At 45.2% G+C, this 26,763-nt stretch overlaps 1 protein-coding gene across 6 annotated transcripts in view; it reads right to left on the bottom strand.

Moving 5' to 3' along the window:
• The window catches only part of LOC143997622 (uncharacterized), a 238,961-nt gene that overhangs the window by 16,739 nt on the left and 195,459 nt on the right, over nt 1–26,763 (bottom strand). For all 6 annotated transcript variants that reach the window (XM_077493318.1, XM_077493319.1, XM_077493321.1 and 3 more), the window contains 2 exons: nt 8,876–9,012; nt 3,986–4,137 (listed from right to left, as the gene is read on the bottom strand). In XM_077493318.1, the coding sequence (XP_077349444.1) occupies nt 3,986–4,137; nt 8,876–9,012 (289 nt within the window). The remainder of the gene's footprint in view (nt 1–3,985; nt 4,138–8,875; nt 9,013–26,763) is intronic.

Raw genomic sequence — 26,763 nt, forward strand, 5'->3', positions numbered from 1 at the left:
AGACTTTGCCAGAGCGGTGCTCGCCCCCAACCTTGTCAGTACCACACTTTTCCAAGACCATGTAAACTCTGACTCCCTTTGAGGAATTCCCCCAGACTGACCCTTTAGAACCTCTAAATCTTACGTCTGATTCTGCAATGTCTTTTATTCTTGAGATTTTTTTTCCCTGTGTCTGAAGGTTCCCAGTTTCTTTCTGTTGTATATTTAGTTACCGAGTCTCATTCCTTTAAAAAAAGCAATTGTTTGGGCATACTTTCTGTTGCTAAGAGGTCCAAGTGCCACTCTGTTGCCTATTCTGTCTCTGTGGGCCCGATGTTACTCCCCAGTAGAAACAAATACTGTAAAAAAAAAAATAATAAAAAAACTAAGCAAAAGTTCTATCCCTTCCCAGCCAAAAAAAAAGTTTTGGCTGGAGTTGAGAGAACACACCAATACATGGTCAAAGCAGCACCTGACCCCTTTTTGGGGAATGAAACATGCAGTAGTGCGCTGCCATGTGTAGTGCTGAGCAACAGTTTTTAGGAGAATTGTTTTAGAGTATTGGGGTTTTATTTAATATGAAAAGGCTCTATGATGCAATAAGATATTACACCAATGTAATAGTGTGATCCCAGAAAAAATATAAATTGTAAACCAAAGATTGGATCCAATTAATCAAAAAACATAGCCTAAAAGATTAATCCATAGACTGCCTAATACTTTAAAAATAATTGAATAAAATTGACATATGAGGTGTGGATTATTATAATCTCTTGTAAGATACATAAAAAATGTTTACAATTTAAAATAACATGTTTAGTGCCATCTTCCCCTCCCTACTTAGCAGCATACTGTTAGAACCAAAATGACAGGTGCTCTTTAATATCCTTGGCGTGTTTAAACCAATAATTAAATGGCTTTAAAAGTTACGTGTCTGTTTTTATGACATTGATGTTTTTCCATCAGCCTAGAAAGGCTCAATATAAATTCTTTATTCTCTTAGATCTCTGTGACGTTTGACACAATTGATTTCCAGCATTTTAGCCAGTCATCTTTGATTTCATGCTGTTGTATTAGGACGGATTGCTTCCTTTCTTAAAAAGCTTTAAAGTTGGATTAGCACAATCTCTGTAGCTCACAGCAATAAAACTTCTCCAACTTCTGGCGTTGCCCTAAGTTTTTTCTTTATATTGTTTCCTTTTAACTAGTACTAAAATACATTCTATTTTACCATTTCCATACTAGTGACATGCTCTGCTCTTTCCATTTACTATGGATCTGGGTGCCGTTTAGTAATTGACAACTCTCGGGTTCATTCATAAATAACTGAGGGCCGTTGAATGTCTGAGCCCTTATCGGAAACTACATGTGCCATGCTGGGCAGGGTGTTAGGGAAGGTACTGCCAAAAATAACTCTTCAATTGCATGAATATCTCTGCCTGCAACTTTTTAACTTAACAACCAAAGTATTTCAACATGACTGATTACAGGTAAGGGTCCTGAAATTCAACTATCTGCCTTGCAGCCTTTCTAAGTCAGGTATTGTGCAGACACAGCGCAGGACTTGAGATTTTCTATGACCTCTTGGCTTCAGCTCTGCTAACTGAACAGCTCAGAGGTAATAGGCTTTTCACACCTTCCTCTTAATATGCAGGGGGTTTGGGTAAGCTGTATTCAGGTGAGCTGTTGAGCTGCGGACAAGGAGTTCAGGGGTGAGTGGTGGAGAAAGGGGTGCATACACAAAATGTGGACAAGGGGGGCTGTGAACAAGGAGTGCATGTGGATGAGGGTGCAGTGGTGAATAGTGAAAAACTTCACTCACTGACCCCAATGCTGACTGGTATTATTGCAATCACTGACTCCAAAGCTGAGAGTATTATTGTATCCACTGACAATGATGGAGCTTACTTTATTCCCACTTTTTCTCTTCAGGGTATTCCCAGGCCCTATTTAGTCTTATGTATGTCATCAGGAGGCCAGCTGAGTCTTCCTGGTTCTTGCAGCCAACCACCTGTTGACACACCAAAGCACATCATTGGCAAGAACCTAGAGGAGACAGTGGTCCTTGATGACGTAGCTAAGGAAGTTCAGGACTCAGTTTGCAGCAGACAGTTGGGGGAATTGCAAAGGGACAGTGCTGGATCTCTTGGACCTGCGAGTTTTCTGAAGATAACCGACCAAAACAGGTAAGAATAGATAAAAATTGAACTGGGGTAAATTTTCTCTTTAATAAAAGCTGCCAAAATTGAAGCGTGTGTAAAAAGGCTATTTAAAATACTTACATCAGACCCCATCCACTTCTTAGAGGCACTGTTAATGGCAAACTACTTCATGGGAAGGCTGAGAGTTTAAAATCCAATGAGAGGGAGCTCCTGCACTGTGCAATATGAACAGATCTCAGTGGGGCCTGCTGGGTCCAAAGCATGTCAAAAATAGCTTCTCAATGGTCATCCACACTACACCATTGGAGTAACTGGGAATCAGGTGACTTTTTCAATGCTCTTCAAATGCATGCCAAATGGAGAAAACAAGGTCGACTTAAGCCCCTATGCACCATATTTATCATTGGAAGGGATTAGGATAGGATTTGTCAATAAAGTAGACCTTGACCCTCTTTTAGCACTTTAGATATATTTGCTCCTTCTCCTCCCTCCTGTTAAACAATCAGATATTCATATTTTTTCTAATACCTGTTCTGTTAGTCCAACCCTGACTTTTTCAGCTTTCTTGCCTAGGCCCAAGAATGAGGACTCAACCGCCCTCCAGAAGGCTCCTGGGATACTTGCATGATCCATCCCAAGGTGCAAGAACCTAGAGAGACAATCATCCCCCTGGGGGAGGGGGGGGGGGAAGAAAAAAATAAACCACAAACGAGGAGGGGCTCCTCTTTATAGGCTTGTTTACATGGGTAGTCGACGGGGGGAATAGGTGGCCGAGACATAGTTTTACTGTCCCCTTAGGCTGCAGTCAGAGCCGGTGGGGTTGTACACATGCCAGACAAAGCTTTGTTGCTGCAGAAATAATTATATCTGGTGTTGTGTTCAGTGGACAGTACCGCAGCCGAACAAGACCCAATGAAATGAATGGGGCTATGCCACAACCACCCTGCAATTCACGCAGTTGCAGCATGACAGTGCGGGCTTTTCCCCTATAGAACAGATGATGAAGAGGCAACAAATCGCCTCCCAACTGCCTGTCAATTGACCTTTGAAAAGCAATCAGTGGTGGATAAGGCACCAAGAGCTGCCGCAGGTGTGAACGGACCCTAAGGCCGCGTACACACGGGCGGACTGTTCGCCCAACTTAGTCCGCTGAACAGTGTTTCAGCGGACAATCCGCTCGTGTGTAGGCTTCAGCGGCCTGTTTCAGCGGACAGTCTGACGAACAAAGTCTTACGGAATTTCCGTAAGACAGTCCGTCCAAACTTGGTTTCAGCGGACAGTCCTCTCGTGTGTAGGCTAGTTCGACAGACTAAGTTTGGCGCATGCTCAGAAAGGATTTACACGGCGAAGGTTGCATTGCAGTGTATTGGACGTCAAATTTCTCGTCCCGTCGTACGTGCCGTTCACGTCATCGCGCACGCTTTCAGCGGACTGTCTGCTCATCGTGTGTGGTCAAGTCCGTTCATGCAAATTTTGAACGGACTGTTTGTCGGATTGTCTGACGAACTTAGTTGGGCGAACAGTCCGCCCGTGTGTACTCGGCCTGAGAATGCTTATATGGGTTTGGTATCCCAATAGAGCAACCTCAATGATTGGCAGTAAGGGGGCATCTTCTCATATAGTGATCATGCAGCCTGCACCTGAAACTGCCTGATGGGTCCACTTGGCATTTGGGGCCCATGTTAGCAGGCACTATGTATGTGCTGGGATTCAACAACCAGCTTTTTTTCACAAATTTAACATTTTAATGAACTGTGAAAACTGAGCCAAACAGGGCAGTATTTTTCTAAAGTGTGAACCTATGAGATGGACACATTGCCTTTGTCACCCCCTAATCCTGTTACCTGGTGGAGCTTTAGCCTGCAGGCTGAGACGAATCATCCTTTCCAAAGTCTTCAGCCTTTGGTTCATCTGCTGAAGAGCTTCTCTCTGTTCCTGCTGACTTGCTATCAATGTGGATAATGACTGTGAACTTTCTGAACTCTGTGGCTGAAGCCTGGGAAGAAAACAAAGCAACAGGGACCTTAGAAGCACACTCTTCATCTTCTATAGACTGTGCAGGCCATAGACCCCGCCATAGTTCCAATCTTCAAGGAGCAATTAAGGGTAAAAATAGTTCCTTCTCTTACAAGTGAGTACATTTTGGAGATCAAGTGTTCTGTACAAAAATGCATTTCTTAGAGCTGGGTATAGTAAAGCAATTACGGAACGCCTGCTGACCTCTGTTATTGTCACACTGAACATTGCCATATGCTATGGAACTTTTCGCCTGACCTTAAAGTGCACCTGCAGCTCCGAAAAAAAGGCAAAAGCTAAAGAAAAAGTTGTATATGAAAGTTGGATGCTATTCTTGATTTAATAATCATACAACAGCCATATTTTCCTTAGATTGCCTCTTTTGGACCAGCAAAATGTATCAATAACCATCTAGTCTCAAGACATACTTGCCCAATTATAGAATAAATCTTAAATTTAGCAACAATTTTTTTTAAAATCAGCACAAGTGAGGGTACTTACATTCAATGAGAAGCAGGGCTGCTGCTAGAAATCATGGCACCCCATACAGCCTAGCTGACAGGAACCAAGCCTAACAGGCAGTTTCAGCCACATGAACAAGCCACTCATTAATGCAACCAGAATACTTGTGAGAATGAGCCCTTAGTTAAGTTTTTATTTGAATTACCTTTTTTACAATTTTTTTTTTTCATTTTTTGAACAACCCTGTGGAGGTTGGTGAAATATCAAGGGTCTAAACATACCCAACGTCTCACTTTTGAGGCAGAGAAAAAGGTTGAGGACACAAATTCCTCAATCTTTTCTCTGCAGCCTCAGCTACAGAGTAAATGAACAGGAAGTTCTCTGTACAGAGGCTCTCTGTTAATTCACAAACTGAAGCATTATAAACACAAGGGCCACAGGGAAAAAGGTTCCAGTAAATAGAGTCCACTCCTGCTGCTCTGGGCCCCTCTGTTGAACTAATGGAACACGGGCCTCGTACAGGAGGGCAGGTGCTACCCCCTTATTAGCAGCCCTGATGTGAAGTGCTGGTGTCGGCTATCTTAGTTAAAATCTTCTGTTCTCTGCCCCCCCCCCCCCCCCCCCCATAATCCTGTAGAAGTAATCTTCTAGTGTTGCAGGGGTTATTAGAGCTGCTGAACTTTTCACAGGTACTAGACAAAAGTGCAGACTATGCCCATGCTTTCCGCCGCCCTCCTCCATTCATAGAAGCTGTACTATAGCTTCCATCAAAAAAAAAAATGCTCTATGAATGAAGGATGGGCAAATGAACTGAAAGGTCCACCTCCTCCATTCATAGAGTCAGATATTGAAATAAACACACACAAAAAATGATATGTATATACAGGTAGAATACCATTAATAAGTTAATTTATTTCAGTAATTCCATTCGAAAAGTGAAATGCATATATTATATAGATTCATTATTCACAGAATAATATATAATATAATGTCTTGCTTTTAATTTTGATGATTATGGCTTACAGCTCGTGAAAACCCAAAATTCAGTACCTCAGAAAATTTTAATATTACAGAAGACCAATTAAAAAAAAAAAAAAAAGGGTTTTTTAATACAGAAGTGTTGACTTACCGAAAAGTATGTCTACGTACAGTATAGCATGCACTAAATACTTGGTTGGGGCTCCTTTTGCATTAATTACTGCATCAATGTGGCGTAGAATGGAGGCGATCAGCCTGTGGCACTGCTGAGGTGTTATGGAAGCCCAGGTTGGGTCTGGAGTCTCTCATCTTCCTCTTGACAATACCCCAAAGATTCTCTATGGGGTTTAGGTCAGGCGAGTTTGCTGGCCAAACAAGCACAGTGATACTATGACCATTAAACCAGGTATTGGTACTTTTGGCAGTGTGGGCAGGTGGCAAGTCCTGCTGGAAAATGAAATCAGCATCACCAAAAGCAGGTCAGCAGAGGGACGCATGAAGTGCTCTAGAATTTCTTGGTAGAGGGCTACGTTGACTTTCACTGACTGTGGAAACTTCACACTGGACCTCATGCAACTTGGATTCTGTGCCTCTCCACTCTTACTCCAGACCCTGGGACCTTGATTTCCAAATTAAATGCAACATTTACTTTCATCCTGAAAGAGAACTTTGGACCACTGAGCAACAATCCAGTCCTTTTTCACATTAGCCCAGGTAAGATGCTTCTGATGTTGCCACTGGTTCAAGTGTGGCTTGATACAAGAAATGCGACAGTTGTACCCCATGTCCTGGATATGTCTGTGTGTGGTGGCTTTTGGAGCACATATACCAGCCGTAGTCTACTTCTTGTGAATCTCCCCAAAATTCTTGAATGCATTTTGCTTCACAATCCTCTGAAGGCTGTGGTTATCCCTGTTTCTTGTGCACCTTTTCCTACCACACTTTTTATTTCCACTCAACTTTCCAATAATATGCTTGGATACAGTACTCTGTGAACAGCCAGCTTCTTTAGCAATGACCTTTTATTACGTACTCTCCTTGTGGAGGGTGTCAATGACAACTGGACAACTGTCAAGTCAGCAGTCTCCCCCCATGATTGTGTAACCTACTGAACCAGACTGAGAGACCATTTAAGGGATCAGAAAACCTTTACAGGTGTTTTGCGTTAATAGCTATATTAGTCTACAATACAATATTAGTCTACAATATATAGTCACAATATTAAAATTTTCTGAGATATTGAATTTTGGGTTTTCACTAGCTGTAAGCCATGATCATCAAGATCATCACTGCTTCACAATATCTATTGTAAATATTTAGAGTACATTTATTTAAAAAATTTTCATACAAAAGTCCTGAATAATGCCCGTAATGTTTGTAATATAGATGAAACATCAGATTCTACTTGTTACCTTTCGCAGGGCAAATTTAACATTCCCTATCATTCGATCCTAAGAGAAAATAGCCTAAAAGCGGACATTCAAGTGCCTCCTCGGCAGGACTCCGAGCTGAAAGCATCTCGCTCATACAGCTCAGAGCCTGCACTGACAGTTCCCTCTCCCCCTCCCTCGCACAGATGAGAGAGGAGAGACGATCTGCTCCTTCTCCTCCTGTCCCTCTCTTCCTGTGTGTGCACCGTGGGAAGTGTGAAGCCCAGCAGCTGGATGATCAAATTCACCTACATAGCTTCACACTACCCACAGACACACAGTTGGATAGGGGCTGGAGGAGAAGGAGCAGATCGTCTCTCTCCTTTTCCATCTGTGTGAGGGAGGAGGGAGGTAGAACTGTCAGTGCAGGCTCTGGGCTGCACGAGAGTGATTCTCTCAGTTTAGAGCCATGCGGGCAGCAATCCCGCTGTGGCCCCCGGTAGTGGCGAATTGTCAGGGCCTGGTCGCAAACATGACCTTTCCAACCTTGGTAGTTCTGCCACATTCCACCAGAAGAGGAAATAATATATCGTTTAAATTGTAAGCTCTAATGAGCAGGGCCCTCCGATTCTTCATGTATTGAATTGCATTGCAAAAAATGCACTGTTGAGCCACTAAATTAGGCAGCGGGAGGGGATGTTTGCATGCTGCAGCCACAATGCTTCGTACCTGAGGCAAAACATATAGCAATCAGCGGGTGGCAAGCCCACAGATTTCTACACGTTCAAGTCAATGGGAAAGCACCACAAACACCCTTCAGCCATAATGCACATAATTGCATCGAGTTTGTTGGCAAAAATGGGGTTAAAACAGGCAGTGAGGACACGTTGCATTGCTTCCTCACCACCTGTCAGTAGCTGCATGCCTGTCAGAGCATGATGCAAGGGTGTCATTCAGGTCACCCCTGTAAAGGAGGCATTCTTCCTTTTTACCACCACCAAGGTAAGGGGCATTTCCCAATAATGCCTAATCTTGCCAGGGATTCCCTGAGACCTGATTTTTTTTTAAAGGGTTCCTCTGGAGTAAAAGATTTGAGAAAGGTTGGCCTATAGTGTTAGGCTATTTTCTGTACTGGTCAACTCAAGGACGTCTCACCACTGCTGAAGCCGCTTCTTCTACCCTCAATGTCAAGGACTCACCGGGTGCTAGAGCCCAGGAGCCCACCCTCTCTTCATTTGGCATACAAACTGAAGAGACAGGCCGCACACCAATAATGGCTTAAGCATTCAAAAAGTTTGATTAGGCAAGCAGGTAGATGACAGAACACACTGCAAAGACCTTCTTCCTCTGGCCACACATCCAACGTGTTCTATCATTGAAATGATCTCCATGATTGTACCCTGTCAAGGGTGAAAAGTGTTGGAGATGTGGCCAGAGGTAGAGGTCTTTGCAGTGTGTGCTGTCATCTACCTATTGGATACTTTTGGATGCTTGAAACGTCATTGGTGGCCTGTCTCTTCAATTTTGGTTGAATGCTATTATCCCTTAGGATCGAATGGTAGGAAATGTTACAACAAGCAGCAAGTATAAGCTGACATTTCACACGTATTAAAAGCACTACAGATATTATTTGTGACTTTTGCACAAAAGCTGAGACATTCTCAACGCAAATAGTTTTTATAAGTAGACTCCTTGGTGAGCATATTCTGGGTGCAGGTTCACTTTAAGAATCACTACACCTCCCGTTACACATTTAAAGATTAAAACCTCGTATGTTTCCGTCTTATGATTATTCTATGCCTCTCTACAGGAAACTAGTCACTTTCTCAGCATTAAAACTTCATGCTGAGGAGAGATTTATCCCACGAGTCGTGTTCGCTGTCTCCGATGCGTTTCATGGTGACGTACCTCTGCAGGCTATTGGTCTGTTGAGGTTTCGGGCTGGATTTCGTGTTTCCATGGATACACTTCTTTTTCTGCATGCCGGCTAACTCGCTCTTTAGTTTCTTCTCTTTGACTATCTGCATCAGTTCCCCCAGTTCTTCCTGCAGGAGAGAAAGTAGGTTGTTGCTGTGATCGGGCACTGGAGAGTAGTCTGAATACATTAGCCAAGAGTAACGAGGATTCATACATTTTTCAATAGTCTCTTCCCACCAGAACATCACAGAGACTTGATAAAGAAGAATATTTCATGGTATTAAGACTAAACGCTGATGGGGGGAGAAGAAGAAGGAACTGACAATCTGAATACAAGAGCCAGATTTGTAGCCACTAGGTAATTATCTAGTAGAAAAATATGTTTTTATTTAGGAGGTCCCAGCTTAAACAATTGCCCTAGATGCATGGAGTTTGCTGGAAACTGATGAAACAAGAGCTTAACTTTTTTTTAAGCAACAGTTACTTAAAGGATCTATGCTAGTACAGCCGCACAGGCAGGCTCAGTGCAGATAACTGTTATAGGAGATGTCCACTTGCATGTCTTATGCCCCATACACACGGCCGGACATTCCGACCACAAAATCCGCTGGACTTGTGTTGCATACACACGGTCGCACAAAGTTGTCGGAAAATCCGATCGTTCTGAACGAGGTGACGTCAAACACATACGTCCGGACTATAAACGGGCCAGTAGCCAATAGCTTTTCGTCTCTTCGTTTACTCGGAGCATGCGTGGCACTTTGCCCGTTGGACTTTGTCCGTCGGAATTGTCTAAACACGATCGGAATTTATGCGATCGGATTTTGTTGTCGGAAAATGTTGGATCCTGCTCTCAAACTTTGTGCTTCGGAAAATCCAATGGAAAAAGTCAGATGGAGCCCACACACAGTCGGATTTTCTGACAACATGATCCGATCACACATTTTCCATTGGAGAATCCGACCGTGTGCATGGGGCATAAGAGTCTTTTTCAACCACAAAGTGAATTTTTAATGAAATGCATATACAGTCATGGCTAAAAATATCGGCACCTCTGCATTTCTGTCCGATAATGCACCTCTTCACCCAGAAAATTGTTGCAATTAAAAATGTTAAAGCGGACCTCCGCCCTAAAGTGGAAGTTCCACTCATCGGAACCCTCCCCCCCTCCGGTGCCACAATTGGCACCTTTCAGGGGGGAGGGGGGTGCCTGTATAATCCAGGTATCTGCACCCACTTCTGGGAATAGCCGCAGATCCCCCCCCCCCCATTGTGTTCTGGGAAACACACAGTTCCCAGGACACAACGGGGACCAGTAAGCACGTCCTCTGCTGCCGACATCGCTGGACCCTGGGACAGGTAAGTGTCCATTTATTAAAAGTCAGCAGCTGCAGTGTTTTGACTTTTAATATTTTTTGTTTAAGGTGGCACCTCCTCTTTAAGTCATTCTCATGTTTATTACTTTTGTTTGTATTGGTATGAAACAAAAAAGTGGAGAAACAAAAAAACAGATCTGACACATTCCACGCAAAACTCCAGAAATGGTCTAGACAAAATTATTGGCGCCCTCAATTTAATATTAGGTAGCACACCCCTTGGGAAAAAAAAATCACTGAAATCAATTGCTTCCTGTAACCATCAATGAATTTCTTACTGGAATTTTGGACCACTCTTCTTTCGCCAACTGCTCCAGGTCTCTCAGGTTGGAAGGGTTCCTTTTCCCAACTGCTGTTTTGAGATCTCTCCACCGGTGCTCTCTAGGATTTAGATCTGGACTCGTTGCTGGCAAGTACAGTACTCTCCAGCACTTTGTCTTAAACCATTTCTGGGTGCTTTTTGATGTGTGCTTTGGGTCATTGTTCTGCTGTAAGACCCATGATCTCACATGGAGACCCAACTTTCTGACACTGGGCCCTACATTGCACCCCAGAATTCTTTGGTAGTCCTCAGATTTCATAATGCCATGCACACGGTCAAGACATCCTGTGCCTGAAGCAGAAAAGCAACCCCAAAACATCAATGAACCTCCATGTTTGAATTTAGAGACTGTATTCTTTTCTTTAAGGGCCTCATTTCTTTTTCTGAAAACAGTAGAATGGTGGGCTTTACCAAAAAGCTGTCATTTTGGCTTCCTCGGGTACGTTTTGGCAAACTCTTTGAATCAATTTTTCTCTTTTGTCCACGTCCAGAGAGATTAGCTACAGTGCCATGGGCTGTAAACTTCTTGACAATGTTGTGCACAGTGGACACAGGAACATTAAGATCTCTGTAGATGGACTTGTAGCCTTGAGATTGTCCATTTTTTTCTACAATTTTTGTTCTCAAACCCTCAGACAATTATTTGTGGCTCTTTCTCTTCTCCATACTCCGCGTGGCACACAGAGACACACAACAGAAAGGTTGAGTCAATATTTCAGAATTTTAACTGGTTGATTTGATTTAAATGGTTGACTGGTTGATTTCTATATTGTCAGCACCTATTAACTGATACAAGTTTTATTAAGAAATTACAAGAGTATCACAAACTTGGAATGCAATTCTTTCTTACAATTTTGAGAAGGAGCCAATCATTTTGTCTAGTCCATTTTTGGAGTTGTGTGTGGAATGTTTCAGATTTGGCTTTTTGTTTCTCCACTTTTTTGTGTCATACCAATACAAACAAAATAAATTAACATGAGAATGCCTAAACATTTGTAATTACAACAATTTTCTCTGCTTCTTGTTCCATGTAGCTCCAGTCTCTAAAAGCAGAAAATTAGGGGAAATATACCCAGAGGGGACATAGACATCAACAGAATTCAATAGAAATAGGAAGCCTCGTCTAACCCTTCAACACTTCACCCAAAAATAGAAAAAAAAAGTTCTGAGTAGGTGTCTGCTTTAAAGCCCGATTCCAGGAACACTGAAAACTCTCCCATGCAGTGGGCTGCATCCACACCACAAGGGTTACCGGCTGGTTTAAAGTGGTTGTAAACCTTTACATATACTGTACCAGTGAAGTGACTGGCCTCAGGTGATACAGAGAGATGAAGCAAATCATTCTACGTAAGTCCACAATTTATACTGCTTGTCTGAGCTTTCAGAAAACAGAGGACGGGGAGCTGAAGTTAAACTCAGCAGAGCTCAGGGAGAAGAGCTCTGAGGCCGCGTACACACGCGGGGACTGTTCGCTCAACTTTGTCCGTCAAACAGTTTCAGCGGACAGTCCGCTCAAAATTAGCATGGACGGACTTGCCCACACACGACGAACGAACAGTCCGCTGAAACCGTGCGCGATGACGTGAACGGCACGTACGACGGGACTAGAAAACGACGTCCTATACACTGCAATGCAAACTTCGGCGTGTAAATCCTTTCTGAGCATGCGCGGAACTTAGTTTGACGAACAAGCCTACACACGAGGGGACTGTTCGCTGAAACAAAGTTTCAGCGGACAGTTTTTCGGAATTTCCGAAAAACTTTGTTCAGCAGACTGTCCGCTGAAACTGTCCGCTGAAAGCCCACACACGAGCGGACTGTCCGCCGAAACACTGTTCAGCGGACAAAGTTGAGCGAACAGTCCCCGCGTGTGTACGCGGCCTTAGAGTTGATTGGATGGATGGGACACACCCCCCTTCACACAGCACACATCTGAGGATGTCAATCAGCTACAGCCAGAGCTCACCCCTCAAGTCACTCATGCTGATAGCAGAGGAACGAGGCAGCAGACAGAAATGACACACTTAGACAAGTAAACACTATAGAGCAGGGGTAGGCAACCTTAAAGTGGAAGTAAACTCCCCTATCGTTTTCAGGCAAGGAAGCTGCCATCTTTGCCTCTGTTTAATCTTCAACTGCTACGGTGCTGCACATGTGATTCGTTATGACACCAGCCATTGGATGGTTTGATCGTTTGGCTGAGAGCACAGCCAATGTGCACTTAGCATTCCCGGCATGGCTTTTTTTTTAACTGTTTAAATCGATGGGTTTACTTCCACTTTAAAGAGGTGGAGCTCTACCTGAACAACATGGGAGAAGTCAAAGATCACCAGGCACAATGTCGTCTTCTCACACCTGGTTTAAACCACTAATTGCCATACTACCGTACAGAAATCATGGGCTTAAATCATGTGGTGATGAGGCAACATATTGCCTCCTCACCACCTTTTCAGAGGAGCAGCAGTGCCTGTTGCAATTGGCAATGGCACCTTTAGGGCTCATTCACACGTAAAGTTGGGGGGTGGGTAAACCCTACAGTTGAGTTGTGCTTTTACCGCCCCCTTTTACCGCTGAGGCAGCAGCCAAAAGGTGTATGCATGTCTCGTCAGGAATTCTATTGCTTTTGGTGAGTGCCACAAGTGCACCACAACTGCATGCTCCTGTGGGGTCCAAGGGGATAAAGGAGGTGGTGAGAAAGCAACAACACTGCCTGCTTTAACCCCTTGTTTGCTGTACTGCACAAGGTTGCAGGGCACTTGCAGAGCGGCCTCACTCACTTGAATGGGTCATACTTGGCAGGTACTACACCCACCCACCATGGCAGGGTGTATAACTCCTGCTGCGGCTGCGACATGTGTACACCCCCTGGCCACTGCAGCTAAAGTGGTGCAGTTTGGGGGGGTGATAAAAACACGTCTTAACTATGAGGTTTTACCACTGCCCAAACTGCAACTGTAAATGAACCCTTACTGTTCTGAGCCCCCTAGAAGGCTGCTTTCACACTGATGCGCTGCGGTTTACTCACACCGTGGGTGCAGTGCAGTGCATCTTCGACTTTCCTGGGCTAGCTGCACTTTGTCATAGACTTCTCTTATAAACTGCAGATGTGGTTCATTTTCTGGAATTGCACTAAAACTCCTGCATTCAAAAAGTGCACCAAACCCGCAGGATATAATAGAAGTCTATGGCTAAACCACTCGGTGTGGGTAAACATCAGAGTGAAAGCAACCCTATACTATTATGCCCAGTGTATTGCTTCACATTGACCTAAAGATCTTTCCTGCTGCTTGTACAACTCTGGAGACCACTAGCCAGGATAATAGATGGAGTGCAGTTGGTATCACTCCACATGGGACAGGAGCCAGCACTTCAGCTCCAGCTTTACAAGTAGTCCCTCTGCATTGCACTGTGTTTGATGTTCTGGAATGACGGGTCAGAAAGCCCAGACCGCAATCTACCAATCACCTGGCTGCGATCTACTGGCAGATCATGATCTACAGGTTTCTAACCCCTGCTATAGAGGGATATGCTTTGTTCTTATTTTATGTCAGAGGTTTACAATGATGGCTACAGTGTGGTCACATTTATGGGAGGGTGTCTATTGACATCCTCCTAGGACCCTGCCTCCCCGCTATCCCCAGGGCATGCATCGGGAGTGCTCTATTATCTCTGTGTCCTTCAGACACAGCTGATCACAGATCATGGTAAAGTGCCAATCACAATGGCCCTTTACCATGTGATCAGCTGTGTCTAATCACAGTGCTGCCTATCAGTGCTCATCAGTGCTCAACTTTGCCACCTAATAGTGCCCATCAGTGGCCATCAGTGCCTATCAGTGCTGCCTCTTCAGTGCGAATCAGTGCTGAATATTAGTGCCCATCAGTGTAGCCTATTAGTGCCCATCAGGGAAGGAGAAAAATTACTTATTACATTTTATAACAGAAACTAAGAAAAAAGTATTTTTTTTTCATGATATTTGGTCCTTTTTCATTTGTTTAGCAAAAAAACAACAACCCAGTGGTGATTAAATACCGCCAAAAGAAAGCTCTATCTGTCTCAAAAAAATTGATAAAAGTTTAGTTTGGGAACAGTGTTGCATGGCCGCGGAATTGTCAAAGCGTAACAGCGCTGAAAGCTGAAAATTGACCTGGGCAAGGAAGGGGGTGAAAGTGCCCAGTAGGCAAGTGATTAAGTCTAGGGTACATAGAAAGGAATATTTACTTATTCAATCATCTGCGCTACTAGATGCTGGACCTAGACCAGCATCTTCTCCTCCATGCTCTATCGGTCCAAGGTTCTGACATCGTCAAGACAGATGATCATAGCCCTGTTTTGGACTTGACGCTGTGGGACAGTCCACCGCCAGAGCATGGGGGAGCTTAGTCTGTCAGGGGGAGGACTAGGTAAGTACTTTTCATCTCCATTAGAACAAATGAGCACAGCCTCACTACAATTTTCAGTGTTCTTGGAGTCAAGCTTTAAAGTAGACACCTACTCAAAATCCAACGCCCCTTCATTTATATGGCGGGGGGAGACGGGGGAGCTGTCGGGTGTGGACTTTTTTATTGGGTTGGCGGCCGGCGTTACACCGGGGTACATTATTAAAAAAACAAGAAAAACAAAAACAAAGGACTTGTCAAAAACCATCTTCTGTGGGTTTTTTTTCACACGACCCTTTCTTTGGGGGTGAATGAGTAGGGATACTATTTATTTTATTATTATTATTTTTATATTTAGGGCTCCCTTGTTAAAGTCCTGAAGGGCCTGGTATGGATGGGGGACGACGACTCCCACACAGTTTTTTTCCACAATTTTATATTGCCAGCAACTTTTTTTTTTACATTCAGCTGTCAGCAGGTAACAGCAGGCTGAAGTGGAATGCTATACTTATTACTACTACTACTAAGCCTAGGTGCCCACTGGAATATGGCACAGGAAACCCACGATCTGTAAACATTTCTTGCACCACATTCAAATTGCACTGCCCTTGCGATCTGCAGCGGCTGTCAGTGCGATCTTAACGACATTCCAAACATAGGCCACATAAGCAGTGCCTTTGCCTGCAGCGGATTGCGTAGTACAAAACGACCATGTGATCTGGTTGCAGTGCGGTTCCAAAATTGGTGCATGCATGACTTTGGCGTGATGCAGTGTGATTTGAGCTCATTCATAATGAATGGCCTCAAATCACACCACACTGAATTGCAAGTGAATTGCACAGGAATGTGGTACAGTTCCTGTGCGATTCATATACGGTTCATAGTGTGAACTGAGGATAAGGGCTCACTTACACTTGCAGTTAGGAGATTTTAAAAACACGTGGTTGGCTTAAGTTTTTACTGCTCATCCACCGCTCTCCCTTAAAGCGGAGTTACACCCAAAGATGGAACTTCTGATTTTCAGAATCCTCCCCCCTCCCCCTTGCAAGGTGTCAAATGTGACATGGGAGGGGGGAGTTACCTGTCTAATACAGGTATTTGCTACCACTTCTGGGCATAGATAGCCGCAGTATCCGCGGATATCTAAGCCATGTCCGGCACCTCCTCTGTCCACCACCCGCTGTCTTCCGGGAAACACACAGGTCCCAGAAGACAACAGGGACCAGTGGGATCATGCAGCACGACTCGCGCATGTGCAGTAGGGTACCAGGCTGTGAAATAGCAAGGCTTCACTTCCTGATTCCCTTACTGAAGATGGCGGTGCCTCCACCCGAGAGCCGAGGGACAGATCGGCTTTGGGTGCCGACATCGCGGGCACCCTGGACAAGTAAGCGTCCATATTTTAAAAGTCAGTAGCTGCAGTATTTGTAGCTGCTGACATTTAAAAAAAAAAATGTAAGCTAAAAATACAGCGGATTGCTTCTCAGCTACAGCAAGAATTAACTGCCCTGTTGCAGTATCTCCTGTTTAACGTGACCCATTCAAGTTAATGAGGCCGTCCACCACAACGGTGTGAGGGAGTGGCCTTTTATGGGTTAAAAAGAGGTGAGAAGGTGATATAACACCTCCCCACCACCTGTCAAATGCCCTCTGAAGTGAGATCCACTGTGGACCGTGTAAATGAGCCTCTAGACTTTGTTGCTTGACTTGCCAGTTGCGTTTGAAACAATAGTCTACCACCCATACACATTTCATTAGGGAGGTCTCAGGGGTCACAGCCAACCAAACACAGTCACAACAGCTTCTCACACAAGAAAAATTTTAACTGCACCTTGGAAAAATACAACGATTTTGTCCCTGGAGGCTAATCGCTCTGGTAATGAGGGGACTGGATTCCAGAATAGCAAAGTACTTGCTGTATAGAAACACCAGAAGGTACTATGTCATGCTGGAGTTCTCCTTTAGGAAACAGAACTAATCTTGGATGTGTGTCGATGAGTGACAGCTCTTGCTTCGTTTGCAGGGGTTGTTAATTAGCCTGCAGTGTCTTTTTCATGTCAAGCCTTGTTTTAATCATTACATCAGAAATTAATTGCCTTATTGTGAATGAGGCAATAGAAATCAACAGCAAAACTCAAATGAGATCTAAGAGGATAAGCAGAGAAAAAAAAAGCCTGACTTGTGAATTTCAATTAGGTCATGAAAGAAATTAATTAAGATCATAGACTGCCACGTTTAAATTGCTAACAATTACATTTGAGAATTTTAGTAGAGAAGCTCAGTGTGTGTGATGGGCATGGTGGTCCCGACATACCTGGATAATATTTGCTGATTATTATGCAGGCTGAGTACAAACCTATATTACATGACCTGCTTAGGTATTATCTGGCCCATTAAAGTGATTGTAAAGGATCGATTTTTTTTTTTTTTAAATAACAAACATATCATACTTACCTCTACTGTGCACCTTGTTTTGCACAGAGTGGCCCCGAACATCCTCTTCTGGGGTCCCCCGGCAGCTCTTGCGGCTCCTCCCCACATCTGATAACCCCCTAGGAGAAGCGCTCTCCCAAGGGGGTTACCTTGCGGGTGCGCTCCTGAGACCAGCATTTGCGTCCACAGAGACGAATGCCGGACCCGGCCCCACCCCCCAGCACCCACGACATTGGATTTGATTGACAACAGCAGGAGCCAATGACTGCGCTGTTATCAATCTATCCAATCAAGAGCCCCAGGCAGAGGAAGAGCGCGTCTCCGCCGTGGGAATTTCCAGGGCTCAGGTTAATAAAATGGGGGGGTGACTTCCAGGTGTTTTTTCACCTTAATGTATAGGATGCATTAAGATGAAAAAACACGAGGGTTTACAACCCCTTTAATAATCTGCAGGGATCAGATATTAGAATATAAGTATCTGTTCGCTTAACAGAAAATTATCTGGGAAAACATTGGCTAAAATTTCCAAAGCAAGTTAAAAGCCTTTACTTATATGACCCAGTAAGAGTAACACAAACTTTCGGGAGTCAATCTTCACATTTGGTTACTTGGGAATGGCAGCTCCATACCAGCCTGGGGGGTCCCTTGAAAAATTTGTTAGCCAAGACTAGGAAATCCAAGTGTATTCAAACCAATGAGGACCAACGTCTCAAAAGTCCAAATATTAAAACCATTGTTCTCATAAGACATTGGTTCCCATACACTTTTATTTACTATATGGCGACCTAGTTCAAACAATGATCAACCCCTGATGAAGGGTGGAACAGTATTAGGCCTCAGCCACAAAGGACGTTTCTTTTATCTTTTTCATTTCTTTGCTCCAAGGGAGGAAAAAGCATCGCTGAAAATTTGCCTAAGGCCCCATACACACTATTAGATTTTCTGCAGATTTTTGTCTTTAGATTTACCAAAACCATGTTTTGGTATCAAATGCAAAGAATTCCAAGCTCCAACTTACCAACCAACAACCAAACCAAATTGACCTATCTAACAATGTGCGTTAAGAACAGGGGTTTAGTCTGCACACATTTGTAAATACATGTGTAAGCTACAGGCCTGTCAAGGCTGCCTGTTTTCTGTAGTCCCTAAGACCCCTTTCAAACTGGGGCGGTAAAATTCCGCTATTTTTAGCCACACTTTACCACCAATTTCGCAACACTATTCGGCCTCTAGCAGGGTGCTTTTACCCCCTGCTAGCAGCAGAGAAATGCCGACGGTATAGCCGCACTGCCCCATTGATTTCAGGAGCAGGCAGGTATGTATACACTGCTCCATCACCGCTCCAAAGATGCTGCTAGCAGGACTTTTTTTACCGTCCTGCCAGCGCACCGCTCCAGTGTGAAAGCACATGCATTTTAATGGATAGGCAGATGGCAGGTGAACCTGTAAGGAGCTCCTAAACCCCTGATCTTAAACGCATATTGTTAGACAGAGCAATTCGAGTTGGTCGCTGTCTGGTTGGTAAGTTTGAGCTTGGAAATCTCTTTGTATCCAGTAAAAATATAGCCTATTAAAATATTTAATAAAATAAAACTATTGTAGTGTAATTGTTCACGTTGCGCACATTTCTATCTACAGTGCTACATATGGACGCATATACCAAACTGTTATCACCTGTATCTGTAATGACTGAATACTGTTTGTTATATATTCTTTTTCCTAATAAACCTTTATGAACCTAAAATAAAAAGCTATTTGTGTGGCAATACTTACCTTCAACCTGAAGCTGACCCTTGTAGTACACCTTTTGCACCATAAGATGTTACCAGTTTTCTGGGTTGTATGACTGCCATAATAATCCAGCCTGTCATGTTTCTGTTCCCAGTCTGTAAATCAGTAACACCTTGATGTACAGGGACTGCAATAGTCTCATTCTGGTCAAATTCAGCTACAGACACTACTTGCATTTTAAAAATACATGTGTCAATGGTTACAGAACTGAATTAATCTCTATCTTTTATATCTGTCTGGGGTTCAGCTTCAATTGGTTTTGAAGAAGCATGGAGATACAAAGGGGGTGCAACACATCCTAGGAAATTCAAATCAAAGTGTCCCAACAAAGTTTGAAAAGCTTTGCTGTAGATCTCTCTTTCCTGGATCTGTCCTCAAGGACAATCAACATGAATCGAGTATCACATGCTTAGAGCAGATTTTCCAGTTCTAATTTCGGCTTGACTAATTGATTCATTAAGTGTTAATTAGGGAAGCATTGAGATCCTTGCCTGGTGGTTGCCCTTGAGAACTTGGCAACACACAATCTTGTCTGCTATTTTACTAATGAAACTAGGGGGAGCTGTAAAGAGGCTACAAGGATTCAACTGGGGCAATTTCCAAGTCATTATCTCATGATACTACTTTGCAATCACATATGAGCTATAGCACTTTGGCTTAAAGCTGAACTCCAGGCTGATATAAAAGATGCAAACTAGCAGAGCTCTGTGTTTTAAATACATTATTGTTTTTTTTTTTGTTTTTTTTTTAATGCAAACAGTGTGTGTACCTGAATTTGATTTGGTATCAGCCTATTTCAAATCCCTGTACATCAGACTGGAAAAGGGAATGGCAGCACTGGAAACCAATATAGTGTGCCGTATGAACATATTCTCAAAAGGTCATGCCAGCATGTGAACCAGTATTCCCAGTCATTAGAACGGATATCCCATTTAATCCAGTGACTACTACGAGATGGTAATTTCCCTCACTTTCTGTTGCATCTCTGGATGCGAAGCAATGGGAATTCTCCCCAACAGAACACAGCAAAAAATAAGCATAGTTTTTTTAACAGGGGAAGCAAGGGCAGGGCCATAGACTGGGGTTCACCAGAAGTGCTGGATCGGTATTGATCATTGGAACATTTGTTCGTTTGGTCCTCTCCTGAGGATGGTAGCTCAAGTGGGGAGGATGAGTGGTACCTGGAAAGCTCCACGTCGTTAAGTGCTTCAACCGGGGCTCCGGAGAGCACAGCCACCTTCCCAGCACCCCCAGTACCCCCTGTCAAACACTTTTCAGACACCCCTCAAAACAGGGCATCCACCTTCCAGCAAAGGGCTGTGAGAGTTCCGAACGCATGTGCCCTGCCTGGGCGAGGAAGGCCCAAGAAGCTGCCACGGCTGTCTCGGTTTCAACAAGATGTCCAAAAGAGGGTTGCCAAAGAATGGGGACTAGACTTTCCCTATGTGCCGGACAAGGTCATGGAGACAGTGGAGGCCTCCCGTGAGTGGTGGGAGAGTGACCTTGTCTGGGACTACCTACATGTACCTAAACCCCAGTGGACATCTGATCATGAGATGTGGGTGAGATTCCAGGACATCTTTTGTGAGTGGTGGCAGGGAAAGGCCATCTATAAAGACAGAGTCCTGGTTCACAAGCCTGGCCAGCACACTAAATCTTACTCCATCTCAGTCAGAGGGGAAAGGGGACACACGCAGATGGTTGCTATACCCCCAGTATTACTTGTACTGTGATCTTACAGGTATGCTGGACATGTCATGGACTGCAAGTGTGCAGACGGGTTGGGTGGGGTATCCCAATGTGACTTCCTATACAGGGCAACGGTATCAGTGTCTAACTGGCCAGTTATGGACACCATCACCTGCTGTCCCTGTTCATCCCTTTGTATATCTTTTTTAAAAAGTTTTGGACTTCTGTTGAAGCCAATTAGAAAGTAGTCTGGCTTCTTCATGTACAGTATACTGGTGTGTCTGCTCAGGCTGCATTCTGCAGGAGTCTACTTTACTCATTTTGAGGGGATGGCAGCCCTGACAGGATCACACGTGCCAACTAATTGTTGATGGCTATAGATAGTTTGTAGAACAGGATGTGTGTGTTTATTTACAGGTATCCTTGGACGAGAAGACCAAAGAAAGAAGACCTGTAGTAATTGAAGTATTCCCCCCTCGGGGGCAGTGCTTCAGTTCTCTCTGTATTATTTACTAAGTATAGGGATCTATAGTTAGGATGTAAATATTGTATTGTGATCTTTTATATATATTTTTTAAATTTTACACACACATTACACTTAAGGGTTTATGAGATGCCTCATGTTTAGGAGGTAGGTTAGGACTGTTCCTGCTTTGTGCATTCCTTTTCCACAAATGGGGACAGTTGTGATTATAGAGGGGGGGGGGGGGTGTATGTAGCGCCCACCACCTTTAGGTGGGTGCTAAAAGGTTAGAGTTAGGTGAAATTTCCAGTGCCTTACACTGTTTGTTTAGGTCTGGTGGGTTAATTTGGTTTGGGAGGAGTAGTAGAATAGAGGGGGGTGTGACCACCTGTACTCTGCCCTGGAAAACCCTCCCTTGCTTTCCCTAAGAATGTTCTGGAAAGGAGGCGGGCCAGGGACTGGAGTGCAGGCAGTGTATATGGCCCTGGCCCAATCATTAATTTGTATGGGCAGGGGCGGGACTAATATATATACTGAGGTCACATGCTTCCTGGGGAGGATGGGAAGAGACTGAGTCCAGTGAAGCAGCCAAAATGTAACTCAAAGGAGCAGGCTCAAAGGGGCCCCAGTGCTGGAGAGCAGGAACCTATCCTGAAGGGCTGGTGTTTCAGAGGCCCCAGTGTCGGATGGTCCACGCACATCAAGCCCCCTGAGAAATCCTGGGGAATTAATCCAGGCATCCTGGCTGGGATGGTTCTATTTTCAAGTAGCTGCAAAGCGGACGGAGTAGACCGGGATATCATCCGGACTTTCCTGAAATGGCCTGGGGAGGATCGCAGGAAGTAAGATGGTCAGGTGAGGCCTGGGGCTTCCAGAATCCAATTACCAAGGTGCTTTTCAGAGGAGCACTGGTCAGTTCGTTAAGGGAAAGGGATCTAGCTACTCAGAGGAACTAGAAGGAGGAGGCAGCTCATACTTCCTATCACCACCATTACACATGGACTGCAGCAGAAGGAATAAAAGTTATTTGTTCAACTTTATTGACTGTGTCTGTTGTGAATCATGCTGGGTGGAAGAACGGATGCATGTTAGTAGTATAGCATGAACTACCCAGCAGCTCCCAATGGAGTAGTGCGCTACACCAGTAAAAACAATAAAAAAAAATTAAAGGTCCATAAATCTATCCTATAGTTTGTAGACACTATAACTTTTGCGCAAACCAACCAATATACACTTATTGGGATTATTTCTTACCAAAAATTTGTAGCATAATGCATATTGGCCTAAATTGATGAAGAAATGTGTTGTTTTTTTTTTACAATTTTTTGGATTATTTATTAGAAAGTAAAAGATATTGTTTTTTTGTTTTGTTTTTCAAAATTGTCATTTTTCTTTTGTTTATAGTGCAAAAAATAAGGTGATCAAATACCACCAAAAGAAAGCTCTATTTGTGGTGAAAAAATGGCATTGATTTTATTTGGATACAGCGTTGCACGCCGACACGATTATCAGTTAAAGTAACGCAGTGCTGTATCGCAAAAAATATGGCCTGATTATTAAGGGGGTAAATCCTTCTGGGGCTGAAGTGGTTAAAGGAAGTTTTACACATAACAGACTGGCCAGATCACCAGGTAAAAAGAAAAGAAAAAAAAACACACACACACACATACACATACACCAAAAAAATGAATGCAGCCACAAGATCTAAGAATTAGAAATTTGCAATTTAATACATGTTTATTTTTGGGTTTAATACCGCTTTAAAATGCAGATGGGGTAGCCCAAGTTTGGCTTTACAAATGAATTACTTTTGCCTGCAGTTCTCCTTTAAGGCCCTGACATGATTACATTGCATGTGTTAAAAAATCTTTATGTGTGCAACTTCGTCAAAGTGTGTCACCCGCGGTTTGGCTCATGATCAGAAGTTAATTAAAGTCTCTTTGAAGTGCAATTTGAATAATCTCTATGGCGTTTACAATCAGTAAAGATTTCAGCATGTTGTTTCCCTGATCACTTCTTTTCCCCGTCATACGCTTTCATCTTCCCCAGCACCCGTTTCCCCCTCCGTGTTAAATGAAAACATTGGTCTCGCTCGTTCTGTTCATCCTGTGTGGTAACAATGATACGGTGTAACAAGGGAGCTCATTATTTAAAGGGGTGCTGCTATCCAAATGAAGACAATGGGGGTTATTTACTAAAGGAAAATCCACTTTGCACTGCAAGTGCAAACTACAAGTGCAATTGAAATTGCACTGAAGGTGCACTTGGAAGTGCAGTCGCTGTAAATCTAAGAGGTAGATCTGAAATGAGGGGAAGCTCTGCTGATTTTATTATCCAATCATGTGCAAGCTAAAATGCTGTTTTTTATTTTCCTTGCATGTCCTCTCGGATCTACAGCGACTTTACTTCCAAGTGCACTTTCAGTGCAATTTCAAGTACACTTTGCATTTTCAGTTTGCACTTGTAGTGCAAAGTGGATTTGCCTTTAGTAAATAACCCCCAATATCCAGAACATGATATAGTCCCAGCCCAAGAACTGCTGCACCATGCCTCCATGTAGAATAAAATCTCTATTTAAAGCTGAACTGCAGAAGCAAAAATGTTAATTTACATTTATTCCTCAATAGTCACAAAAGGATATCAATTCCCTCTGTGAAAGCAGAGTGGTGGGAGTGACCCAGCAGGCTCCACCCACTACAGGCTCCGCCCCCTACAGAAGGGGGAGGAGAAAAGACCAGTCACCATGCACAAGGAGAGAGAGCAGCAGTGAGCGGTCTTTACAGGATGCTCCAGCACAGAGGGAAAGTTTCACACCAGATTATTTGCAACATAGTATGAGCAGTGCTGATCTACACCCCAACCCTGTATCCCCTATTCATAAATACATAATAAAATATACGTGTTAACCACTTAAGGACCAGCCTCATTTTGAGATTTTGGTGCTTACATGTTTAAAACATTTTTTTTTTGCTAGAAAATTACTTGGAACCCCCAAACATTATATATATATTTTTTTCTAATGCCACGTACACACGATCGAATTGTCCAGCCAGGGCCGGCGCTACCACTAGGCGGATTAGGCAACCGCCTAGGGCGCACTGCCGCCTAGGGCGCCCGGCTGCTAGCTATTTTACACTGTCCTCCACAGAGCCATGTCACGCAGCGCCCCCACCCTGGCTCTCCGCTCTTATGTGTTTTCAGATGAGTAATCCCCCCTCTCTGCTCTTCTATCAGCCAAAGAGTGTCACAGGTCCAGTGTCACATGTCCAACCCCAGGGCGCTCTCTAATGTGTGAAGTTGGGGAGGTGTGGGCGGCCAGGCATCCATCGCTACATGGCCGTGAACAGCGAGGGGCTGGCAGAGAGCAGATAAGCCGGAGAGCCGGGGACTCAGGAGAAGAGCTCCACCGTGGCCACGCCTCCTCCGTGACATCGCCCCTGACCCCGCCTCCCCCAGGAGGCAAGCGCGCGCAGTGTACCCCATGCTTCCAGAGAACGGACTGCTCCAAGTTCCTCTCCGAAGCTGGATGACAGGCTCGCCGCTCACTGGGGGCACAGAGCTGTCACAGAGGACGGGCAGGAGGCGCAGGCTGCAGCGGGAGCCGCTAGAATTGGACGGATCGAAGCAGGAGACTGGCATCATGGTATAGAAGGTACTGTGTGTCATACACACCTGCAGACAGAGACTGGGACAGAGGTGGGACTACAGGAGCAGGGCTAGGGGTCTCTCATCTCCTTTAAACTCCTCCTCCCCCTCTCTCTCAGTCCTCCCCCTCGATCAGCCCCCCTCCCTTCTCTCTCAGCCCCCCTCGATCACCCCCCCTCTCCTAGCCATCCCTATACTCTCAGCCCCCTCTCTCTCTAAGCCCCCTCCCCTCTCAGCCCCCCTCCCTTCTCTCTCAGTCCCCCTCGATCACCCCCCCTCTTAGCCATTCCTATACTCTCAGCCCCCCCTCTCTCTAAGCCCCCCTCTTTTCTCACCCACCAGTCTCTCTCAGCCATCCTCCCTCTCTCAGCCCTCCCTATTCTCTCAGCCCCCTCTCTCTCTCTAAGCCCCCTCCCCTCTCAGCCCCCCTCGACCAGCCCCTCTCCCTTCTCTCTCAGCCCCCCTCGATCACCCCCCCTCTCCTAGCCATCCCTATACTCTCAGCCCCCTCTCTCTCTAAGCCCCCTCCCCTCTCAGCCCCCCTCGATCAGCCCCCCTCCCTTCTCTCTCAGCCCCCCTCGATCACCCCCCCTCTTCTAGCCATCCCTATACTCTCAGCCCCCCTCTCTCTAAGCCCCCCTCTTTTCTCACCCACCAGTCTCTCTCAGCCAGCCTCCCTCTCTCAGCCCTCCCTATTCTCTCAGCCCCCTCTCTCTAAGCCCCCTCCCTTCTCTCCTAGCCCTCCCTTTTCTCTCAGCCCCCCTCTCTCGGCCCACCCTATTCTCTCAGCCTCCTCTCTTCTCTCTCACCCCTCCCTATTCTCTCAGCCCACCTGTCTCTATCAGCCCCCCTCTCAGCCCCCACTCTCTTAACCCCCCTCTCCCTCAGCCCTCCCTCCTACTTCTCTCTCTCTCAGCACCCCTCACTCAGCCCTCCCCCTCTCTCTAAGCCCCTTCCCTTCTTTCTCAGCACCCCTCTCTCTAAGCCCCCCCTCTCAGTCCTCCCCTCCTCTCAGCCCTCCACCCTCGATCACCCCCCCTCCCTTCTCTCTCACTCATCCCCCCTCTCTTAGCCATCCCTATACTCTCAGCCACCCCCTCTCTCTAAGCCCCCCTCTTTTCTCACCCACCAGTCTCTCTCAGCCATCCTTCCTCTCTCAGCCCTCCCTATTCTCTCATCCCCCCTCTCTCTAAGCCCCCTCCCTTCTCTCCTAGCCCTCCCTTTTCTATCACCCCCCCTCTCTCGGCCCACCCTATTCTCTCAGCCCCCTCTCTTCTCTCTCAGCCCTCCCTATTCTCTTAGCCCACCTGTCTCTATCAGCCCCCACTCTCTTAACCCCCCTCTCTCAGCCCTCCCTTCTACCTCTCTCTCAGCCCCCCTCTCTCAGCCCACCCGTCACTCTCAGCCCACCCATCACTCTCAGCCCCCCTCTCTTAGCCCTCCCTCCATTCTTAGCCAGCCTCAGCCCCCACTCTCTCAGCCTCCCTCTCTCTCAGCCCTCCCTCCTACCCCCTCTTTTTCAGCCCCCTCTCAGTCCCCCTCTCTCTTAGCCCCCCTCTCCCCTTCCCCCAATTAGCTGGTCTTGCCTAGGGCACAAAATAGGCTAGCACTGGCCCTGGTCAGGTAGGCAAGTGTATGTGTCAGGTAGGTCAGTGTATGTGTCAAGTCACATGTGTTACAGGGGCAAAGGGGGTGGGGTCAGGGGCGGAGCCAAAGTGGGGGCGACAAAATTAGGTTTCGCCTAGGGTGTCAAAAATCCTTGCACCAGCCCTGTGTCCAGC

Source organism: Lithobates pipiens, unplaced genomic scaffold, assembly GCF_037356315.1.
Source record: "Lithobates pipiens isolate NorthernLeopardFrog02 unplaced genomic scaffold, aLitPip1_a1.2 Scaffold_19, whole genome shotgun sequence".
Classification (NCBI taxonomy): domain Eukaryota; kingdom Metazoa; phylum Chordata; class Amphibia; order Anura; family Ranidae; genus Lithobates; species Lithobates pipiens.